Source organism: Camelus bactrianus, chromosome 13 (assembly GCF_048773025.1).
Source record: "Camelus bactrianus isolate YW-2024 breed Bactrian camel chromosome 13, ASM4877302v1, whole genome shotgun sequence".
Lineage (NCBI taxonomy): Eukaryota > Metazoa > Chordata > Mammalia > Artiodactyla > Camelidae > Camelus > Camelus bactrianus.
In genome coordinates this window covers 60,582,767-60,600,916 of record NC_133551.1, presented here as the reverse complement: position 1 = coordinate 60,600,916, position 18,150 = coordinate 60,582,767, and the positions used below count along the sequence as shown (strand labels likewise).

The 18,150-nt window shown below is 49.7% G+C and overlaps 1 protein-coding gene across 3 annotated transcripts in view; it reads right to left on the bottom strand.

The window, feature by feature from the left end:
- Positions 1-6,594: 6,594 nt before the first annotated feature.
- The window catches only part of WASF2 (WASP family member 2), a 61,283-nt gene continuing 49,727 nt past the window's right edge, over positions 6,595-18,150 (bottom strand). For all 3 annotated transcript variants that reach the window (XM_045511393.2, XM_045511392.2, XM_010947989.3), the window contains exons 5-9: positions 17,233-17,350; positions 16,070-16,200; positions 13,759-13,914; positions 11,597-12,111; positions 6,595-10,646 (exon numbers count right to left, since the gene is read on the bottom strand). In XM_045511393.2, coding sequence (XP_045367349.1) covers positions 10,489-10,646; positions 11,597-12,111; positions 13,759-13,914; positions 16,070-16,200; positions 17,233-17,350 — 1,078 coding nt within the window. In that variant the 3' untranslated portion in view covers positions 6,595-10,488. The remainder of the gene's footprint in view (positions 10,647-11,596; positions 12,112-13,758; positions 13,915-16,069; positions 16,201-17,232; positions 17,351-18,150) is intronic.

The window sequence follows — 18,150 nt, the reverse complement described above, 5'->3', positions numbered from 1 at the left end:
CTCAAAGCATGTAGATGTTCCAGACAACCCCTTCTAATCATGAGTCTTTACTGTATGCTAGGTACTGTGCTAAGTGTACTATGTACATTACCTAATTTATGCCTAACAAGCATCCCATGTCACAGGTAATATCTTCTCCATTTTACAGATAAGGAACCAGGCCGAAGGAGGTTCAGTGACTAGCTCAGGTGACTGGCTCATACAGCTAGGAAATGGTAGAGCCAGGATTCAAACCAGGAACCTGTGCACTGTACTGGCCAATGGTCCCTTCCCAAGCCTAGGGCTTAGGAAATTCTGGACCCAGATTTGTGTTGGGGTTCAATCTCAGAGCCAGTGGCCACATTTTGGGAGGTGGTTGATGGGGTCTGTATATTCAGGAGCTGGAAGAGATTTTTCTACGCAAAGGTGAATGATGGTAAGTGTGTGCATGTGCCCTTGTGTGCATTTGAAGACCTAAGTGTGCAGGACCCTGAATTTGGGTGTTTTGGAACCAGAACGTGTTCACCAGGCAAGGGCAGGAACACGTTTGGGGTGTGGCTGAAGAGGAAGCTCTGACTAGCTAAACCCCCTCAGCCTCCCAGATGTGCAAAGCCTGGAGGCGAGGCCCTCAGAGCATCTCCATTGTACAGATGGGGAGACTGAGGCCTGACGAGGAACAGCCACTTGCTCAAACTCAGATAGCTGTGCCAGTCTAAGACCCAGGTCTCTCCCCATTTCCCTGGCCAGAGATCTTTTTGGTGTTCAAGACTCCTCCCCAATAGTAGCCATGGGAGTCTAAGGGGAGTAAACATGCCAGCAGGGGCTGGGTCAGAGCCGGTGGAGGATGGGTCTGGGCTGAGCTCCAGTCTAGGCACAAAGTGGGGAAGCTCCACCTGGTCAGGTCAAGTTTTATCTTCTCTCCCCACCTTCCTGGAAGGTCCCTGGGAAAAGATCCCCTCTCAACAAGCGCCCCCTCAACCCGGCCACACTAAACATTTCACACAACATCACCGTGGCCCACTGGATGGTACTATTACTCTCCCCATTTTACAGAAGAGAAAGTTGAGGCTTTGAGAGTAATGGGCTTTCATTCATTCAATGCTTGTCCTTGTGGGCAGCATAAATTCTAGCCAGGGGAGGCAGTAATTAAGAGACAAGTTAAAATATGGTAATGTCAGAGAGTGATAAGTGTTCAGAGAAAAAGAGAAGGGGCACAGGAAATGCATGTAATCTTTAAGGAGGGTGTCCCAAAAAAGATCTTACTGAAGATGGCTTTTGATTTGCCTAAAGTCACACAGTAGGAGTTGAGCTGAGATTTGAACCCAGGTCCATTTTTCTCTAAATCTGTTTCTCTCCTAGGTGAGGGAATAGGTTTCAGAAGCAGCTCAGAAACAGCAAGCAAGGAAACCAGGGCAGGGAGGGGAAAAGTTGAGGGTCTCCAGGCTACCCCCAGACCTTTGAGAGGGCCAGTGTACGAAAGGGCCTCCTTGCTGCCTCCGCCACACTCCCAAGGAGCCCCCACCAAGGTCCAGAAGGAGATGGGACCAGGTGCCTATCCTACCCTGGGTGGACTTAGCCCTTTGCTTCCCCATCCTGGCTTGTGGCTCTAGGGCCCAGCAGAGCCTACTGCTTGCCAGCTTCGTGTCTGTGAGGGCCTATGGGGGACCGTCATGCTGTGAGTCCTTCTCTGTCTGGGTTTGGTTGTGTGGTGGATCTGAGGCATTTCTGGGAGCCTGCATCTATAGTCCCTGCCTTGGGTCCTGGGCCTACCCGAAGAGTGTCTGAATCTGCCCCTGGGTTGGAGCCCGTGTGTGTGGTGGGGCTAGCTGGCCTCTCCCTCCTCCCGGGATTCTGCAGGTACACCTGAGGTCCTCTGTATACCCCCACTTCAAGCCTCCTCCAGGAAGCCTCCTTGGCTAAGCCCTCCTGTGGCTGTGAAGATGTGGTTTGTACAACACACCTTGCTACAATTCTCCTTAGTAAATATTTATAAAGAAGTCTTACCTTCCTTGTCAGAATGGGGGCCCATTAAGGCTATGTCCCCCTTCAAAATGAGAGTCCCTGAGAGAAGGGGCATGTCTACCCCCTCAAACTAAAGCCTTCTATGTCTCTTTCAGACTCAGACTCATCTGGCACTCAGCCTGGGGCTGCTCAGCACTACACACCTGTGTGTGTGCATGCATGTGTGTGTGTCTGTATGTGTTTTGGGAGTAGGGTAGCCAAGCCTTCCAGCCTCTCTGCCTTTGCCTGTTGTCCAACTCCATGCCTGATCCCACCCAGTTACAGAGGCTGGGGAGGGTGAACTGGGCAGTGGGGGCTCCCTGGCTTGAGGGAGGCAAGGGCTGGGGCCCAGAGCCCTGCCTTCCTGCTGGGGTAGGCCTTGGGGTGGGGGTGGGGGTGTGTCCCACCTCTCCTCCCCTTCTTCCCAGGTCCTGTGTCGGGGAGGGGGCAGCCCCCGCCAGGGCCATGACCAGCTCTCCCTGCAATAAGTGAGGAGACAGCAGCTATTAATATAAGATGAGTTCACGGGCTCACAGCTTCTGCAGGCTGGAAAACAGGCTCCCGGGGCTGGGGGCTGCGGCAAGTCTCGTCTGTCAGATTCTCTCCTGGAGCCTAGAGCCTAGAGCCCGCCAGCCCCACATCCCCCAGATCCCTACATGCTGAGACCTGTGCGCACACAGCTACGCGAACAAGGGCATGTACACAGGGGCACATATGTCACTGGATGTTCAGAGAACATACACACATGCACACACATCCAGACACGCACATATACCCAGATGTGTCTGCACACTGGTACACACAACTGGCCGCACAGATAAATCATAGCACACATGTGCACAGGCTATGTCAACTTAATGTGCACATGTTTGCACACAGAAGCACATGCTTAAATGTATGCACATGCCCTTGCACACACATATGTATACAAACTTACCCTGTATATACATGTGTGCACACAGTTCCAGACATGCTTGCATACCCAGACCCATCTGTACACCACTGCACACCATGTATCTACAGACACAAAACGGCACATGTGCATACACATGGTATCCATAATCATGTACACACATCTGCATACAGAACCACAGTCAAGGACTTGAATGTCCTTCTGCGCAGTGTACACAGTCACACAGGCTCCTCACTGTCAGTGCTCAGCAATCATGAATTCATAGACAGACCCTTGGTTTCCAGCACCATCCAGTGGGCTCAGGCTCCCCTCCCCCAGCCTCATGACAGGCAGCTCATGCTCCTGCCAACCCCAATGCCTGCCTTGGCTTCCCACCCCCCGGGGGTCCCCAGATCCCTGATTAACCCCTCGCTAATTGGCCACCAGCCCCTTGACTTTGCTGCAGGCCTTCTGCAGGCCTTCTCGGGAGCTGGGAGTGAGAGGCTGCAAATTGGCCAAGCAGGATGGGTCTGGGGAATAGAGTGCAAGGTGGGGTGGGGGTGCTGCGAGCCCTGTGCCTGACTGGAGTCAGGAAGGGCACCCCTATTCCAGGGCTGGGGGAGGGCACTCCTAGGATTCGTGTGTACCCAGTCACTTGAAGCCTTCCATGCACGCAATTTTCCACACACTCAACAGTTGTGTGTGTGGACATGTTCCACCCCACTTCTTCACACTAATGCATGTGGACATTTGCACACACTCAAGTACTGAATAAACCCAGTATGCACACAAGCAAAATCTCACACATTCATAAATTCACCTACCTTATATGCAGAAACCATTTACATATGTACATTCAAACACACTTCACCTAAACATACAAATGTAGTCACAAGTATACAGGCTTGCAAACACAAATTTACATGTCTATAAATGTATACCTAAGTAAACTTATAGGCATGCATGCACATACCACTCACATGTGTGTACCTACCTTGATGAACAAGATACCAAGTGGCCACAGAATAAGGAGAACCCCTCAATGGAGGGCCAGCCACTGGCTTTGCAGAGGAATAGGAAGCTTGAGGTTCCTACAGTCTACAGATGGGAGTGGGCAGTGGTGGAACTCACCCAGGTTCCAGGTTGCCTTTTCCCAGCCTCCATGCTAATGCCCAAGCCTGGGACGTCTTCTGGGTTCTCCTCAGCCTTCAGGGCTCCTGGACAGAAGGGCAGAGGTTGTGGCTTTCACTTCTGTAGTTCCTGTTTCCTTGGCTCTGGGCCAGAGTGCACAGGGTGTTCTACTCTCTTGCAGGTGGCCTGGGGTATTGGAAAGAAGAGGGTTTCTATTTCCATGCTTGCTGCCAACTTGCTGTGTGACTCTGGGCAAGTTGTTGTGCCTCTCTGTGCTTGTGTTTCCTCAACTATAAAATAGGAATAAAAAGCTATGTGTTGGTAAACCTCCCAGGACTGACCTGAGGAGTCCATGGGGGCATGTTTATGGATGTGCGTTACTTAGGCACATATGTCTGGGAGAGTTTAGTTCCCAAGATAGTGAATGAAACGCCAGAGTGGAGGGGCAGCATACATCATTCTGATCAAGTCCTCATTGAATAGGTGAGGAAGCTGAGGCCCACAGGGGAAAGAGCAAGGTAGGAACTAGAAGACCTGACTGTTGACTTAGCCAGGAAGTCTGCTTTAAATATGCATGCAGAGCATGAGCAGGTGTGTGCATATTCCCAAGATAAGGGAGGGGGTGGCTGCCTGCTGTGGTGGGAGGGAGTCTATGCAGACTCCCGCCACCATGATATTGACAATTTTATCATGAGAGATTCTTTTGGGTGTGGAAGGCCTTTTTTTGTCCTCCAGTTTGTCCCCTACTAGCACCATCATCTCCTGAGGCTAAGGCTGGCCTTAGGGAGCACCTGAAAATGCTCCTAGCCTCCTGTTTTAGGAGAGAACTAGCTGACAACTACCCTAGAGCAGAACTTACAGGAGATGGTGCCAGGTTGCCCTGGCCACTGGGCAGCCAGGAGAGGGCAGTGAGGAACTGGCAGAGGCAGCACAAAGGGAGGGGTGGGTCCTGAGGACTTTGTGTGAGGTTTGCTTGCACTTACGTGTGTTCCTGTAACTGCGTGCTGATCTGTGTCCTTGTTTGCACAAGGACAGGGCTCTGTGTGCATGTGTCCCTGGGCATGGTTCTCAAGCGTGCCTACTCACATGTGCAGGTGTCTCTGAGTGTGCACAAATGTGTGCACCTGAACAGGTGTGTGTGCACATATTGAGGGTGTGTCTGTTGGAAGCCCCAGCCCATACCTAGGGAATCCACTTTGTTCCAAGTAGTTGAGGGCACATGGTACTTCTAATTCTAAAGGATAGCTGGGCCCTCAGTCTAGCACTTGACTTCAAAGTAAGAGCAAAAATAACCATCACCTATCAAACTGGGCACCGGGGGGTGAGGTAGACCATAACAGAAAACCTTTAGCACGCATCCTATGGCACTAAAGACTATGATTCCAGACGAAAATATTCTGAAAACTGTTTAAGACGAAAATATTCTGAAAACTGTTTTAAGTTGCACAGTGGACAGAGCATGGGAGACCCATGTGTGAACTGTGGCTCTTCTCTGGGCCAGCTATGTGATCTTAGGCAACTCACTTAACCTCTCTGAATCTGTTTTTCTTAAGTGTAAAATGGAAGACCCTTGACTCATAAGGTTGAAATAAGCTGAAGTGCAGGGTCACAGCTCCCAAGTGGAGGAGCTGGAATTTAAGCCCAGACTTCTGGCTTCCCAGAACCACATTCCTTCCCTCCAATTCTCCAGCAAGGGCGGCTCCCGACACCACCATTTTGTCTTCTCCCAGGGCGGGCGTCTGGCTGCCTGTCAGTCACCGGCCTCGGGAAGCCAAGTGCTGACTAAACACAGGCCTGAGCAGGAGGGTGGAGAGAGGGGCTCCGCTGGGGCGAGCCGGCTCCCGCGCCCCCTCCCCTGCACCCCCACCTTCAGCGATGAGCTCAGAGTGGCTGGCGCAGCAGTTGCTGACAATTCAAAACTTCTGCCCCCTCTCCTGGGATGCCAGTGGGTGACTGAACAGCAGGCATGACCAGCCAAGTCACCAACCCTGTTCCTACCCCTCTCCTGGGGCCACTCCACTGTGTCTGCTGGCCCAGGAATTGGGTGTCTGCTCATAAATTACCCCCAGGGACAGTTACCCGCAGCAGCTGCGCTCAGAACCGTTGCTTCCTGGGTAGGTCATTTTTTGGGGTCAGAATATAAACCCAGCCCCCTTGACTTCCCAGGCAGGAGAGGGGGTGTGGAGCAGCCTAAACCTTTTATCGGATTCCATTGTAAATCGTTCTATTTAAGGTAAGTTGCTTGGGTCTGAGAGGCAGACAAGATGCCGGCCAGATGTTGGGAGGCAGCATCAGCATTCAGCTTGTGCGTCTCTCCTGCCTGATGCAAGGAGTTGCCGGCAGCCCCTGCCAGCTGAGGGCCTCTAGGTCCCCCAGTTAAGGTTCCTCCTAAACCAGAAGGGTTTTGGCCTTTATCCCCCACCTCCTGCACGGGGTGCACAATCCAGACCCAGAGGCCTCCTGCCCTCCGAGCCCACCCACACCACCCTCCCTCCGGAACTCTGGCCACCACCTGTGGCTATCAGTGTTGCCCCCTTCTATTTCTCCCATTAAACACATACAGACACACAGACACACACACCAGAGGTGGCTGAGTGGCTACAAAGACTTTATCAAATTACTTAAAATGCTGGCATTTATGTATTCGCATGTATAGATAAAACAGTTACATGGAATCTTCAGGTCACTGGGGTGCTAATGTAGTACACACATGAGCCTGGCAAGGACTCAAATGAGACCGGGCTTGGAGGCACAGGGCTTTAAAAAACTGGACATCCTTCCAAGGACCTGAGAGGAGTAGGGTGAAGAGGAAAGGGTCACTTTAGGTGTTTGGCTTAACCCCATTACTCAGATCTCCACCTTAAGCTCCTTTCCCATCTTCAGGGGAAGGGGACCCATCTTCAGACTGTAGCCCCACTACATATATGCCCAGTCCCTAAAATCTTGATGTAGCAGACACACCCAAGAATCCACTGGATCAGGTCCTTATAAATATATTTATAACAGAGAAAACAAGGCACTTTGGGAGCTCTCCTACACATACATCATTCTAGACAGAAAGTAAAAATTGGTTAGTTTCTCAAGTGAGCTGAGTAAAGTTAATACAGTAACAAAATTGTTCCCTAGCCCTTCCTGAGGCACAGGATGAGGCGCATCTCTGGGCAACACCTGGTCCCAGGTTAGCTGGAGCCCAGTACAGCTCAAAGCCTGATGCCCCTAGAAAGCCTGACATCTCTCCTGAGCAAAAGTCCCTGGCCTTGGGGCACTGCCCACCCCCCTCCCAGGCCCTGAGGTCAGGTGAGGGGGGCTGCAGTGGGAGGCAGGCTGAGCGCAGAGCTGGGACACGGTGGGAATGCTTAAGCAGGGTCACCAAAGCCACAGAGACCTCAATCTGTCCAAGCTGGCGCTGCAGAGCCGGAGGATCGGCGCCACGGGAAGAGATTTCACATTAGCCCTGACAACACCGCCTCAGCTCTGTGGTGACATTGGCCAGGGTCGTTTTTGAGGGCGCTTGAGCTTCCGCTGGAGGAGAGCTAGAGCTTGGGCCAGCTGCTCTGAGCCTCCAAGGGATCGCTGAGCCTGCCCCCTCCCCATGGTTGCTTCTTTGGAATGTGCTCATCTCACAACCACGGCAAAGCCACAAGTCACTTCTGACCTTGCCGACTGGAAGCTGGGCCCCTGGGCCACAGGAATGGGGGCAGGACCCTGGACTGGGCAGACCAGGGAAGGGAGGTGGCTCCCAGGCTTCAGCCCTTAGAGTCCTTATGGGCCATTGCTCCATATTCTTACCAGCCTCAGCCCAATTTAAATAATCACTAAACTTTGCATTCTATAATTACAGGATTCCAAAGACACACAATTACCTGCACAAGGTCCTTTATCATCTTAAAGGAAGCTCTGGGTTTAAGGAAGTGTGTGTGTGTGTGTGTGTGTGTGTGTGTGTGTGTGTGTGTACACATATGCATTAAGTAGAGCCCAGAGGGCCTCTCGGCTGACTGGGTCCCCAGCACCCCCCCCCCCCCCCAGCTGAGGAGGCTTCGCAAGGCCGGCTGCTACAAAGCGCCGAGCTTGGCTGCATAGATTTTAATGAGAGCATTGGGTAGAGCTGTGCTGTTGCTCTCCGGGACTTGCAGATCATTACCAAACCAGCTGTAGGATGAGAACACAGCACACAGAAACCCTAGGAGGTCACTGAGCTAATGATCTAATCCTACCTTCCGCAGGCAGTGCTCCTCCCCACCTCCTCCTGCCCCCAGCCCTTTCCACAGCGGACTCTGTCCATTCCAGAAGCCAGGCCAACACCACCCCCTTCAAGGTCAGAGCAGAATGATAGTGAGTGGTGCTGGCTCCCCCTTTTCCAGGAAGGAGGGGGATGGGGGTAATTTAGTCAAAGCCATTAGGCCCAAACCCTGGCCTGGCCTGGCCAGGCCCCAGGACACCTATTTGGAAGAACCACTGTTCTACGCCTGCCGCTTCAGCCACTGCTGGGCTGCAGCCAGGGGCACCTTCAACAGCCATTTTAGGTTCTGAAGAAAGCCCCTTCAGCTCCCAGATCGCAAGGTGGGAAGCAAGGCAGGGGTGCACACCGTCTGATATGCTCCTCACTGGGCCGGTGCCAGCCCTGTGCCAGAGACATCTGATCTGGGGAGAGCAGCCCCTGCAGGAGGGCATGCTGGCCTCTAAAGGCTCAGTCCCCACACCTGGAGTTCAAGGAAAGAAGAGGGGGAACATTCAGCCAGGGCACAGCAGCAGCACCCGTGCTTACACACTCCTCAAGCCGGAGGGGTTTATGAGGGCTTTGACAATTACTATAACCATTTGCTGTGCTGGGTAGAGGCAGATCCTGTTTCTCTTTGTTTCAGGGCTCTGAAAGCCAGAGAAGCCAGGAGAAGCCGGTTTCAGCATAAGAGGCTACACAATAGTTAGGGCAGAAGAGAAGAAACCTCACTGTTGGCCAAAGCTGACCAGTTTTTTCCTGAATAATAGCACCTGTGTATTAGCTCTGGGAGAAAGGGGGAGCAAGGAGGGAACATCATCGTGTGCAGTGAGGAGAGGAGCTGGAAACAAGACCCAGAGTCCCTCTGCCTTTCAGCCCTTCTCATGGCTGCCAGGCCCCTCCAGGCAGCTACCTGAGGCGGCTGCCAGCCTGAGGGACTGAAGTTTCTACAGTTGGCAGAACCTACGCTTATATTGGGGAAATAAAAGGGGGAGGAGTTGTAGAGGAATTGAAAGCAGCACCTGTCACGCTGCCTACCCTCTTCCTTCTCTCACTACCTCTGGTCCCCCAAAAGGGCAGCTCTCAAGTCCAGGTGGTTGGCTGGTGATAGGAAAGGGGGAGCAAAGAATTACAATAGAGGCTATAAGGGTCTGAGCAGCACTGACAGGCCTGGCACAGGCCCTGAGCCCTTCTACTGGGACCCCCACCTGTGGTGAGGTCTAGAGTTACACAATGCCAAGACTGCTCTGCCCAGACTCCAGGGGTGCCCACTATTTGGTCCCAGAAAGCACAGGTGATTTGGAATCAGGAACTCTGGGCTCTAGTTCTGTCACCATCCAACTGTGTGACCTTGAGCAAGTCACCTTCCATCTCTAGGCTGCAGCATCATTAAGAGGGCAGGACCCAAGGAGCTCTACCATTTTTCCAGTCCTGTAGTTCCAAGTCTCTAACCTTGGCTCCTGACAGCCAGCAGAGGCCCAGATCCCTGCGTGTCAGAGCTAGTTTGGTCATGGGTATTAGAGGTGAGAACTGGGCTATGGTGATTGGAGGCACCTGGTGGTGGGGGAGAGGCATTTTAGGGCCACCTGAACACCACATTCATGAGAGGGAGCCTGGGAGGGAGGCAACCAGCCCTGCTTTCAGAAAGGCGTCATTTCTGAGCAGAAGGGGGAGTGTGTGACACATTTCTTTAGGGGCTTGATGGCCCCAGGAATAAAGGGCATCCAGATACAGAGGCGGCTTAAGCAAAAAGTAGCCTCACCCTGCTGATCAGGGCAAAAGGGTGAGGCACTCGGGTGTGTGGCCTGCTCTGCCCTCTTAGTGCATGGGAAAAGGGGCCAGCTGTGTCCCTCCAGGCTTTAGAACCTGAAGATGGCTGGCATTATTCAAAGTAGCTGAGGGCAAGGATTCTGGAAGAAGATGACAGAAAATGGCTCTTAGGAGAAGGCACCAACTCCAATTTAAACCCAGTCAAAGGGATCTGCTTTGGGGTTTTTCCTTCTCTTCAATATGCAACAGTCACTTGAAGGGAACAGGAAACATCTCAGCTACTGAATCTCAGGAGTCCCATGGGGCCTGACTACGGGAAGATGGGAAATACATGTTGATTTGGAGGAAGCACTTGGATACATCTTTGGTTGTTTTAGGGAAGGCTTTGGCCCCTGGAAATTTTTTTTCTCCCTTTTCTTCCCCTTGGGACTGTTGGGATAGGCAGCAAAGAAGGCAGGTAGGAAGGAAAGAAAAAGGAAGTGGGCAGCAGGCAGAAGAGTTAATCCGACCATTCGTCCTCATCAAACTCAGAGGAGTCATCTTCTGAGTCGCTGTACTCCACAGCAATGCGACGCGACAAGATGGTGGCCACGTCATTGCCCACAACATCTCGCTTTTCTTGTTCCCGCTGCTCCTCAACCCTGCGCAGCTGAAAGCCTGGTGGGAGAGAGAAGGGTTAAAAAGGCAAGTCAGTCTCAGAATCCATTCCAGACTGAGGAAGAGGGAGTGGCCCTGGTGGCTGTGGTGGGGTTAGGTACTGGAAAGGACAACAAAAAAGAAGGATCCTCTGGGAAAGCCAAGAGGGAAAGGGGGAAACGGGACAAGAAGTAAAGATGAGGTTTTATGAAATCGTGGCCCCAGCACTATAGGTGTTTCTGAAAGGAAGCCTGCCATTCTTCCCGATTTCCGCGCTCTCAGGCCGATGAGGATGGTACTTCTAATGAGGATCTGAGTGGGCAGAGTCTGCCCGGAGTGCAGCAGGCACTCAGTCTGCCCAATTCATCGATTTTCATGGAGCTCAGCTAGGTTGTCTCCTCTAGACAATCCTTCAGTCCCTTCAGGATCAAACAGAAGAAACCACTATAACCCCTTGGCACCAGACCCAAACTCTGACAGAAAAAGAATAAATGCTCCCAAGGGTAAACTGATCATGAGGGAGGGGAGAAAGGTAGAGAGAAAGGAAAGGAAGGGGATAGCAAGAAAGGGGGAGAAGAAGGGGGTGGGAAGCAGGAGTGGGGGGAGTAGGGAGGAAGGATATAAAAGGCAAAAATGGAGGACAGGGGGGTTACAGTCCAGCTGAGGAAGTACCTTCTAGGACAGTGATGCTTGTTTTCCCCTGGGGCACAAAATAGATGCAAACACACACAAAGCATACATTTTCAAGTTCAAAGATCCCACGTTAAGAGTCCTTTACTTTAAACCAAGGTGGAAAGAAATATAAACCTCTGTTTTTTTAGAGTGAAGCCTTCCTTCAGACTGATCCAAGGTCTGAGGTCCCAATCTCTCCCCACCCAGTGAAAGCTAGTCCCTTAGAAGGGCACAGAACCCCTTGTCCACCCTCCAGTCAGTCATCCCAGCTGTAGGAAGACAAGGCTTCATGATTTTACCTTGACGGATTGCTGAAAGCAAGTCGCTGCGGGCATCACTCACAGGTGGCAAGGAGGACTTGGGCTTGGTGGTATCAGAAAGTGGCGGAGGTGCAGCAGGCTGGCCATCTGCACCACTGAAAGGGGGAGGTGGGGGCCCCGGAGGAGGTGGGGGAGGCGGAGGGGGAGGGGCTCCTCCTGCTGGTTGGGACAAGGGAGGTGGTGGCAGTGTTGAATAGTCAGCTGCTGGTGGTGGGGGAGGAGGTGGAGGGGCAGCAAAATCGGGGTGAGGTGGGAAAGATGGGGGTGAAGGTGGTGGTGGGGTCCCTGGAGACCCAAATCCTCCAGGCAGTGGTGGGGGTGGAGTGTTCATCATTGGAGGTGGAGGCGGAGGGGCAGGTGGTGGAGCAAACCCGGGTTTGGGGCCTGGTGGAGAGCCCAGAGGAGGAGCTGGTGGTGGATGGCTTGGGCTAACCACACTGGATCTTTTGGGTCCAACTAAGCCAGACCCTCTTTGGTTACTGTCTGCTGGGTAGCTGAAATGACAAAGAAAAAAGACCCACCATCACTTTCAGGATGGAAACATCCAGCTATAGTTAAGCCTCTCTATAAGCCTAGGTTCATTATGGTTGATAGTATCATTTCATTTTGACTCCAAAAGAAAGAAAAACCTGGAAATGGTCAGAACAGAACAATGATATGGGCAGCCTTATAAGATAATGAGCTTCTTGTAAGGTAATGAGCCTCCCATCAGCAGAGGAATATAAGCAGAAATTTAAAAAAACTGAAAGAGTGGACTTAGGATTCTTCTAACAGGTAAGGGCTGGCCAAGATCATCTCTTCAAACACCACCCACCCACCAGGATCTGTTCCACAGGCTATTAACATTCACCAGATCCTGTGAGGGCAGGAAATCCAAGCCAAGCTAACCAAACTTGAGCAGGGTACAGATTTAGGTGAATGCACCTTCAGTGCTCATGTGGAAAAACTTGAGAGGGAATGAGGGCTGGAGGGTCAGCAGAGACGGGAAATGAATGTGGCACCAGACTTGACCCGGGTTGAGAGAGGATTAAGACGCACTTCTCCTGGGTCAGGCATGCTCCACTGCAGCTGCAAGGTCTCAGGCTATGTGTGAGACTGAAAGGCTTCTTTTTCCACCTTTGTATCTGCCCTGCACTAATAGCTACTCCTTAGAAAAGCATCCATCTTGGAATTTTCCACAGACCTTCAAGCCTTAGTAGCATCCGACAGGGCAACCAGCAGGAAGTGATTTGGGAGGCAGGAGATTTGAGATTAGTGGTGTCAAGAGCCAAGAATGGGCTGAGGAGTGGGGGTGACAGCACTGCTTTAGGTCTCCATCTGAGGGGTCCTCAACATATCCAATCACTGATTAAACAGTGTCCAAGGAGAAAAGCATACCTTTCAAAACTCTCACTTGTCAGGCATCAGACAAGACAAAGAAAAGTAACTACGAGGAAACACTGAAATCTGAACACTCCCCAGATCCCTTCCCCTTTCAGCTATTACTTGCTAACTCTTCTCCTACACACCTCCACTGTCAATTTATCACAATGACACTGACAAATTATCACAATGGTCACATTCTAAGTTTCATCTCTTTTCCTTTTGTTTCATTCTTTCTGGAGATTCTACCCAACAGTGGAATGAACCAGAGGCAACAGGAGGAAAGGGTGACTATCTTCTAGATAACTGGGCAAGATGTCTGCTCAATATGGATAGCAGCAGATTATACCATCTCATTTCATGCAGTGTCAAAGCTAAGTAAAAAACAAGTGATAAGCTGGTGACTTCTGTCACATTCAGGTATAGCTAGTAGTTAAGAACACAGGCTCTGGAGTCAGACTGGCCTGCTTTCCAACTATCACTCTGCCACTAACTGGACATGTGATCTTAGATAAGTTCACTGACCACTCTGTGCCTCACTGTTCACTCATCTGAAAAATGGGTTCCTATCTCAAGAGGACTCTTGAATAATTAAGTAACATACAGTGTCTGGCATAATGCCTGGCAACTTACAAACACTTCATAAATGTTAATTACTTTTATTATCTAGACAGACTTGCCTGAAGTTATTTTAGTGCTCCTGGCCTGGATTTGGAACTCCTACCTTGTTCTTGAGTGTTTAACCATCCAAAGTAGATGGAAGAGGTACCACCATTTACCTGAATTCTGCTGGTGGGGGAGGCAAGCTGTCCTCAGAGAAGGAAGGAGAAGGTGGGGAAGTGGAGTCTGACTGTGGTGGTGGTGGGTAGTTGCTTGCATCCACGTTTTCAATAGAGCCAATGCTGCCATTCTGGTACACCAAGGTGGGTGGATACCTGAAAATGAACGCAAGGCCAAAACTGACATTTAAAGTCTGAGTGGTACTCTCTTATTTTTGCAAGAGACCCCACAAAACTACATTTGATATAAAAGCTATTAGGGGGAAATAAAATTGGTATATTTCCCATACAGTTTCCGTTGTACTGAAATTTTATTTTAGGACTAAACATACTATTGCTAAAATATCTCCCAGATGTTTCTGCTCAATTGTCTGTATAAATGGGATTCAACTCAGGTTACCAAAACCATGCTGTTGCTCTCCCAGTGTTGGCCTTGTTAAACCCAGCACTTCTTTTAAATTCTCTCCCAAATATTAGGAGCAGCCCAGACCCAAATCCCAAAGTCTGTCTTGTGGCAAAGGGCAAAGCCAAGCCCCAAGGCTAGTGAGCTACAAACACGTGACTGGCACACAGCCTGGTTTTGAGGTCAGCAAGCCTCTAGAGCGCTCAAAGGCCAAGGAGGCATCTGATTGCAAAATCAAGCTGAGGACAGATGCATGTTGCTGTGTGGTAGTTAGACATGGTCTCTGCCAGGTCTCTTTATCTAACAAAATGAGCTGCTGATTAAAGTGGGGTGCTAGGGCTTGCCTCGTGAAAACCTCCTGTTCTCACAGAACTGGGCCTTGGGTGAAATTGTTCTCGGTGGATGGCAAAAAACTTCCAAACAAGCACAAATACAGCAAGCAGCAGCTAGCAAAATGGGGCCTGTTGTGCTCTACCTCCCCCTTCTTTCCACCATTGTTGGGTTCTAAGGAACTCATGTAAACAGACTCCAAGAAGAGAGTTGGAGGGAACTAACTTAATCAAATGATGCTCTGATGTTGAGAATCTCCAAGGCCTGTAGCCCTGTAGATTTGGCATATCTCTTTACAGCTTCACCAATAAGCATCTGCAGGTAGACAGCCATGCTGACCAATCCCAAACCTCTTGGACAACAGGAAAATGGGAGGCAAAGTCCTCCTTTTCACCACCACAATTACACAGACACACAGACTCACAGACACACACACACATACACACACAAAATCGTTGGTTGGCATTCCGAATATGCAAGCTGCTGGCCTTAGAGTCACTGAACCATCATATGACAAGGGCCTGTCTGAACAGCATGGAACTGTGGAACAAAATGGCCCCTTTTTATCAGGAGGAAGGTAACGGAGGTACCCTCAGGGCTGATTCCCCCGTAGAAAGAAAGGTTTATTTTTCCTCTCACCATCTTCATCACTCTTTAAGACAAATCTCTTAATTCAGGAAGAACAAGTGTCAGAAGTGTCAAGATTTCTAAAAGTCAAGATTTTCAAGGTAGAATTATTCCTAAAAGCAAGAACAACTCATCTCTTTCCTTTTATCATTCCTAGATACCAGGCATTGGCTGGCATGGTTCTCTGAGAGCCAGGATGCAAGGTATTTAAGGGAAAAACCAGGGCGACATTCATGCCAAGCAGTCGTGGTGACTTGGCTTTGAATGTCACACAGGTCGGACACCAGGATAAGCATCAAACCAAGCTTTAAAACCATTTTTTCCCTTTTAAACCTCTAGTGTGATTTGGTATTGGGAAATGGGGTCAAAATGACATCTACTATTTCTCCACAGAGATATATAGCCTCAATATTGGCTGAGCGACCTTTCCCACACTGTCTCTTAGGTCTGCTTTCAGTCCCTTGGCCAACCTCTCTTCTGAGACTGACAAAGGCTGACTGAAAAGTTGCTTTGGTGATGCACACAAATTCTGCCTGGCCCTCCCCACTCCCGTGAACTGCCCAGCTCTTAGCCATGACCTTCAAATCAATGCTCTGGAGGCAAAAGCCTCCCAAGATCACTTCCCTTTCCTTTCTAGTCTTTCCTTTGAGACCCTCAGACATACCAGTGTCTGGCAGAGTAAGGGCACTAGAAGGCATGGGCTTTCTTTTCCAGACCACTCTGGTCACCTCATTTAAACTGCCGAGTCTCTTGATTTTTTTTTTTTTTTAGCAAATTTTAATCACCAGATGGAGGCACTTTAAACTAGCTGCTTAACAGTGGTATTGATTTAAGCCACACAGCCAGACTTCAGGGGGTATGAAAGGTATCATGCTAGAGCTGTCAGACTGCTGTCCCCAGGTGCCCAGCACCTTTAAAGAATGCTACCAAGACAACAAAAGCAACACCTACCCAGAAGGCCCCAGCTTCTCTTTGGATTCCACAAATTCTTGACCCATCTTCATTTTCTCCCACTCTTCCTTACGTGTCTTGATTTTACGTGGGTTTACATTCCCTCGATTTGGATTCTCTTTCTTTTCTTTCTATAATGAAAAGAAACAGAAAAGCCTTAAAACATTTCCCAAAGTTCTTCATTAAAATTCCATCCACCTTCATAGATGCACACCCAAGAGATGATCTGCCTAGACAACATACAAAAACTACAGAATTTATAGAATTGCTGGGTAGAGTAACCTAGCGGTCATCCAATCCAAACTACCTCCTGGGCTCAAACACCTCTAGGGATGGAAACCCACTCTTTGAGTGGGTTTGAGTAACTGAAAGTTACTCTTTGGGTAACTCATTCATGTTTTTAAGCAGCTCTAATTGTTAGGAAGTTAGTAAATAGGTATTTGTTATTTGCTCTGCCACAAAAGGTCAGTCAAGAGAGAAGAGAAATAATAGCAGCTGTAGGTATCTGGGACAGAAATAAGGAAATAGCTAAAAAAAAACCAAAACCGAAATAACCAATGAAGAATTCTTCAGCCTGTACATCTGCACTAGCCCCTGGCACTCTCTTAGGCCTCCCAGCAGCCATGCTAATGGGACTGTGAGGATGCAACTGGTACATCATATGCTTATACACATCACTGGGAGTCTAAGGGGAGGGGAGCATCTCCCAAAACTAGGCCTACACTCCCACTCCTGCCCCGCACAATCGGTAGTCAAGGTGTTAAAGTGCTCCTGTTGCAAATCAAACACTGTAGAGCCTTGTGCTGATCTCTGAGAAATGAGCTGCAGAACTGGTAGGGAAGGGACTAGCTTAGCTTGAGTGTCCAGCAGAGTCAGGTGCAAATTGCAAGAGAAATAAACTGTGACTAGAAAAGTCAATTTCTAAAACTCAGCCTGAATATACTCAATTGTTAATAGCGCTGGGGGGAACAAACATATTTTTGGTATGATTTATACTTTCATCTTGGTTGTGTTTGGAGTGGACACATTTTTTTAAGAGTTTCACCTGGCATCCAAGCAAGCAGCCACTCGGAATGATTACTTCACATAAGACTGGCTTCCTTTTTATCCCCCTCCACAATCGTGCCTACTGATGTGTAGAACAGAGGCCCCTTTCCCCTCACCCTATGCTTTCTCTTCTCTTTCATGATATCCTTGGTGTCCTGCAGCATCTTCTCCTTCCAAAGATCAAAGAAGTACGAAGGGTCTGTGTAGAATTTGAGTGCCTCTTTCCCATCATCCCTGGGATAGAAATGAAGACAAGCAGCTGTCAGTGGACAGATGAGCTCCCAACCAAATCCAATATTCCAAACACCTACCAGTTAGCAGTTTTTACACTGAGGAATCAAAAAGTCATTCAAATCGATTGCATATTTCCTCTCCCATATCAGCGTTCCAATGACCCTGAATGGCACAACACTTCTTTACTTGTCTGGCTTTTTAAGAACCTTAGCTTTACTTTCAAATTCTGGTAGAGGAATTTGCATGATCAGGGCAAGAATGAGCTACAGCACCAGGGATTCTGATTATTTCTAATGATCTGCATGGCCACAGACATCTCCCTGAGGACATTCTGATATCTTGGCACATCAGATGGGATTTCTGCCGCTGGTTCCCCTAACACCATCAACTGCCCAGGTCTGTCTAGAAATCATTAGTGGCTTCCCAACCACCCAAAACCTGTGCACACATGTGCAGGTTCACATGTGTACACATGTATGCATATAAACCCATGAATATGTGTAGGTGTGCAGCTGTTATTCTTCTGTAAATACAGATAATCACAGTACTCCACTTCCAATTGCTCCCTTCCAGAATAGCTCAGCTTCCGCCCCCAGCCCCCAACCACAAGGGGGCCCCAGTGAGAAAAGATGGCCAGCTGTTTTATGACCACAAGATTTAATTACCATCTCTTAGTGGCTGTGACAGAAGTACAGAGTGAGCTACTGAGTGTCAATGTAAGGATTATCTGCCAGACTCAATGACCTTGGTTGCAGTCCCGCACCTTGGCATGGCTAAGTCTCTCTCGCTTTCCAGAAAGC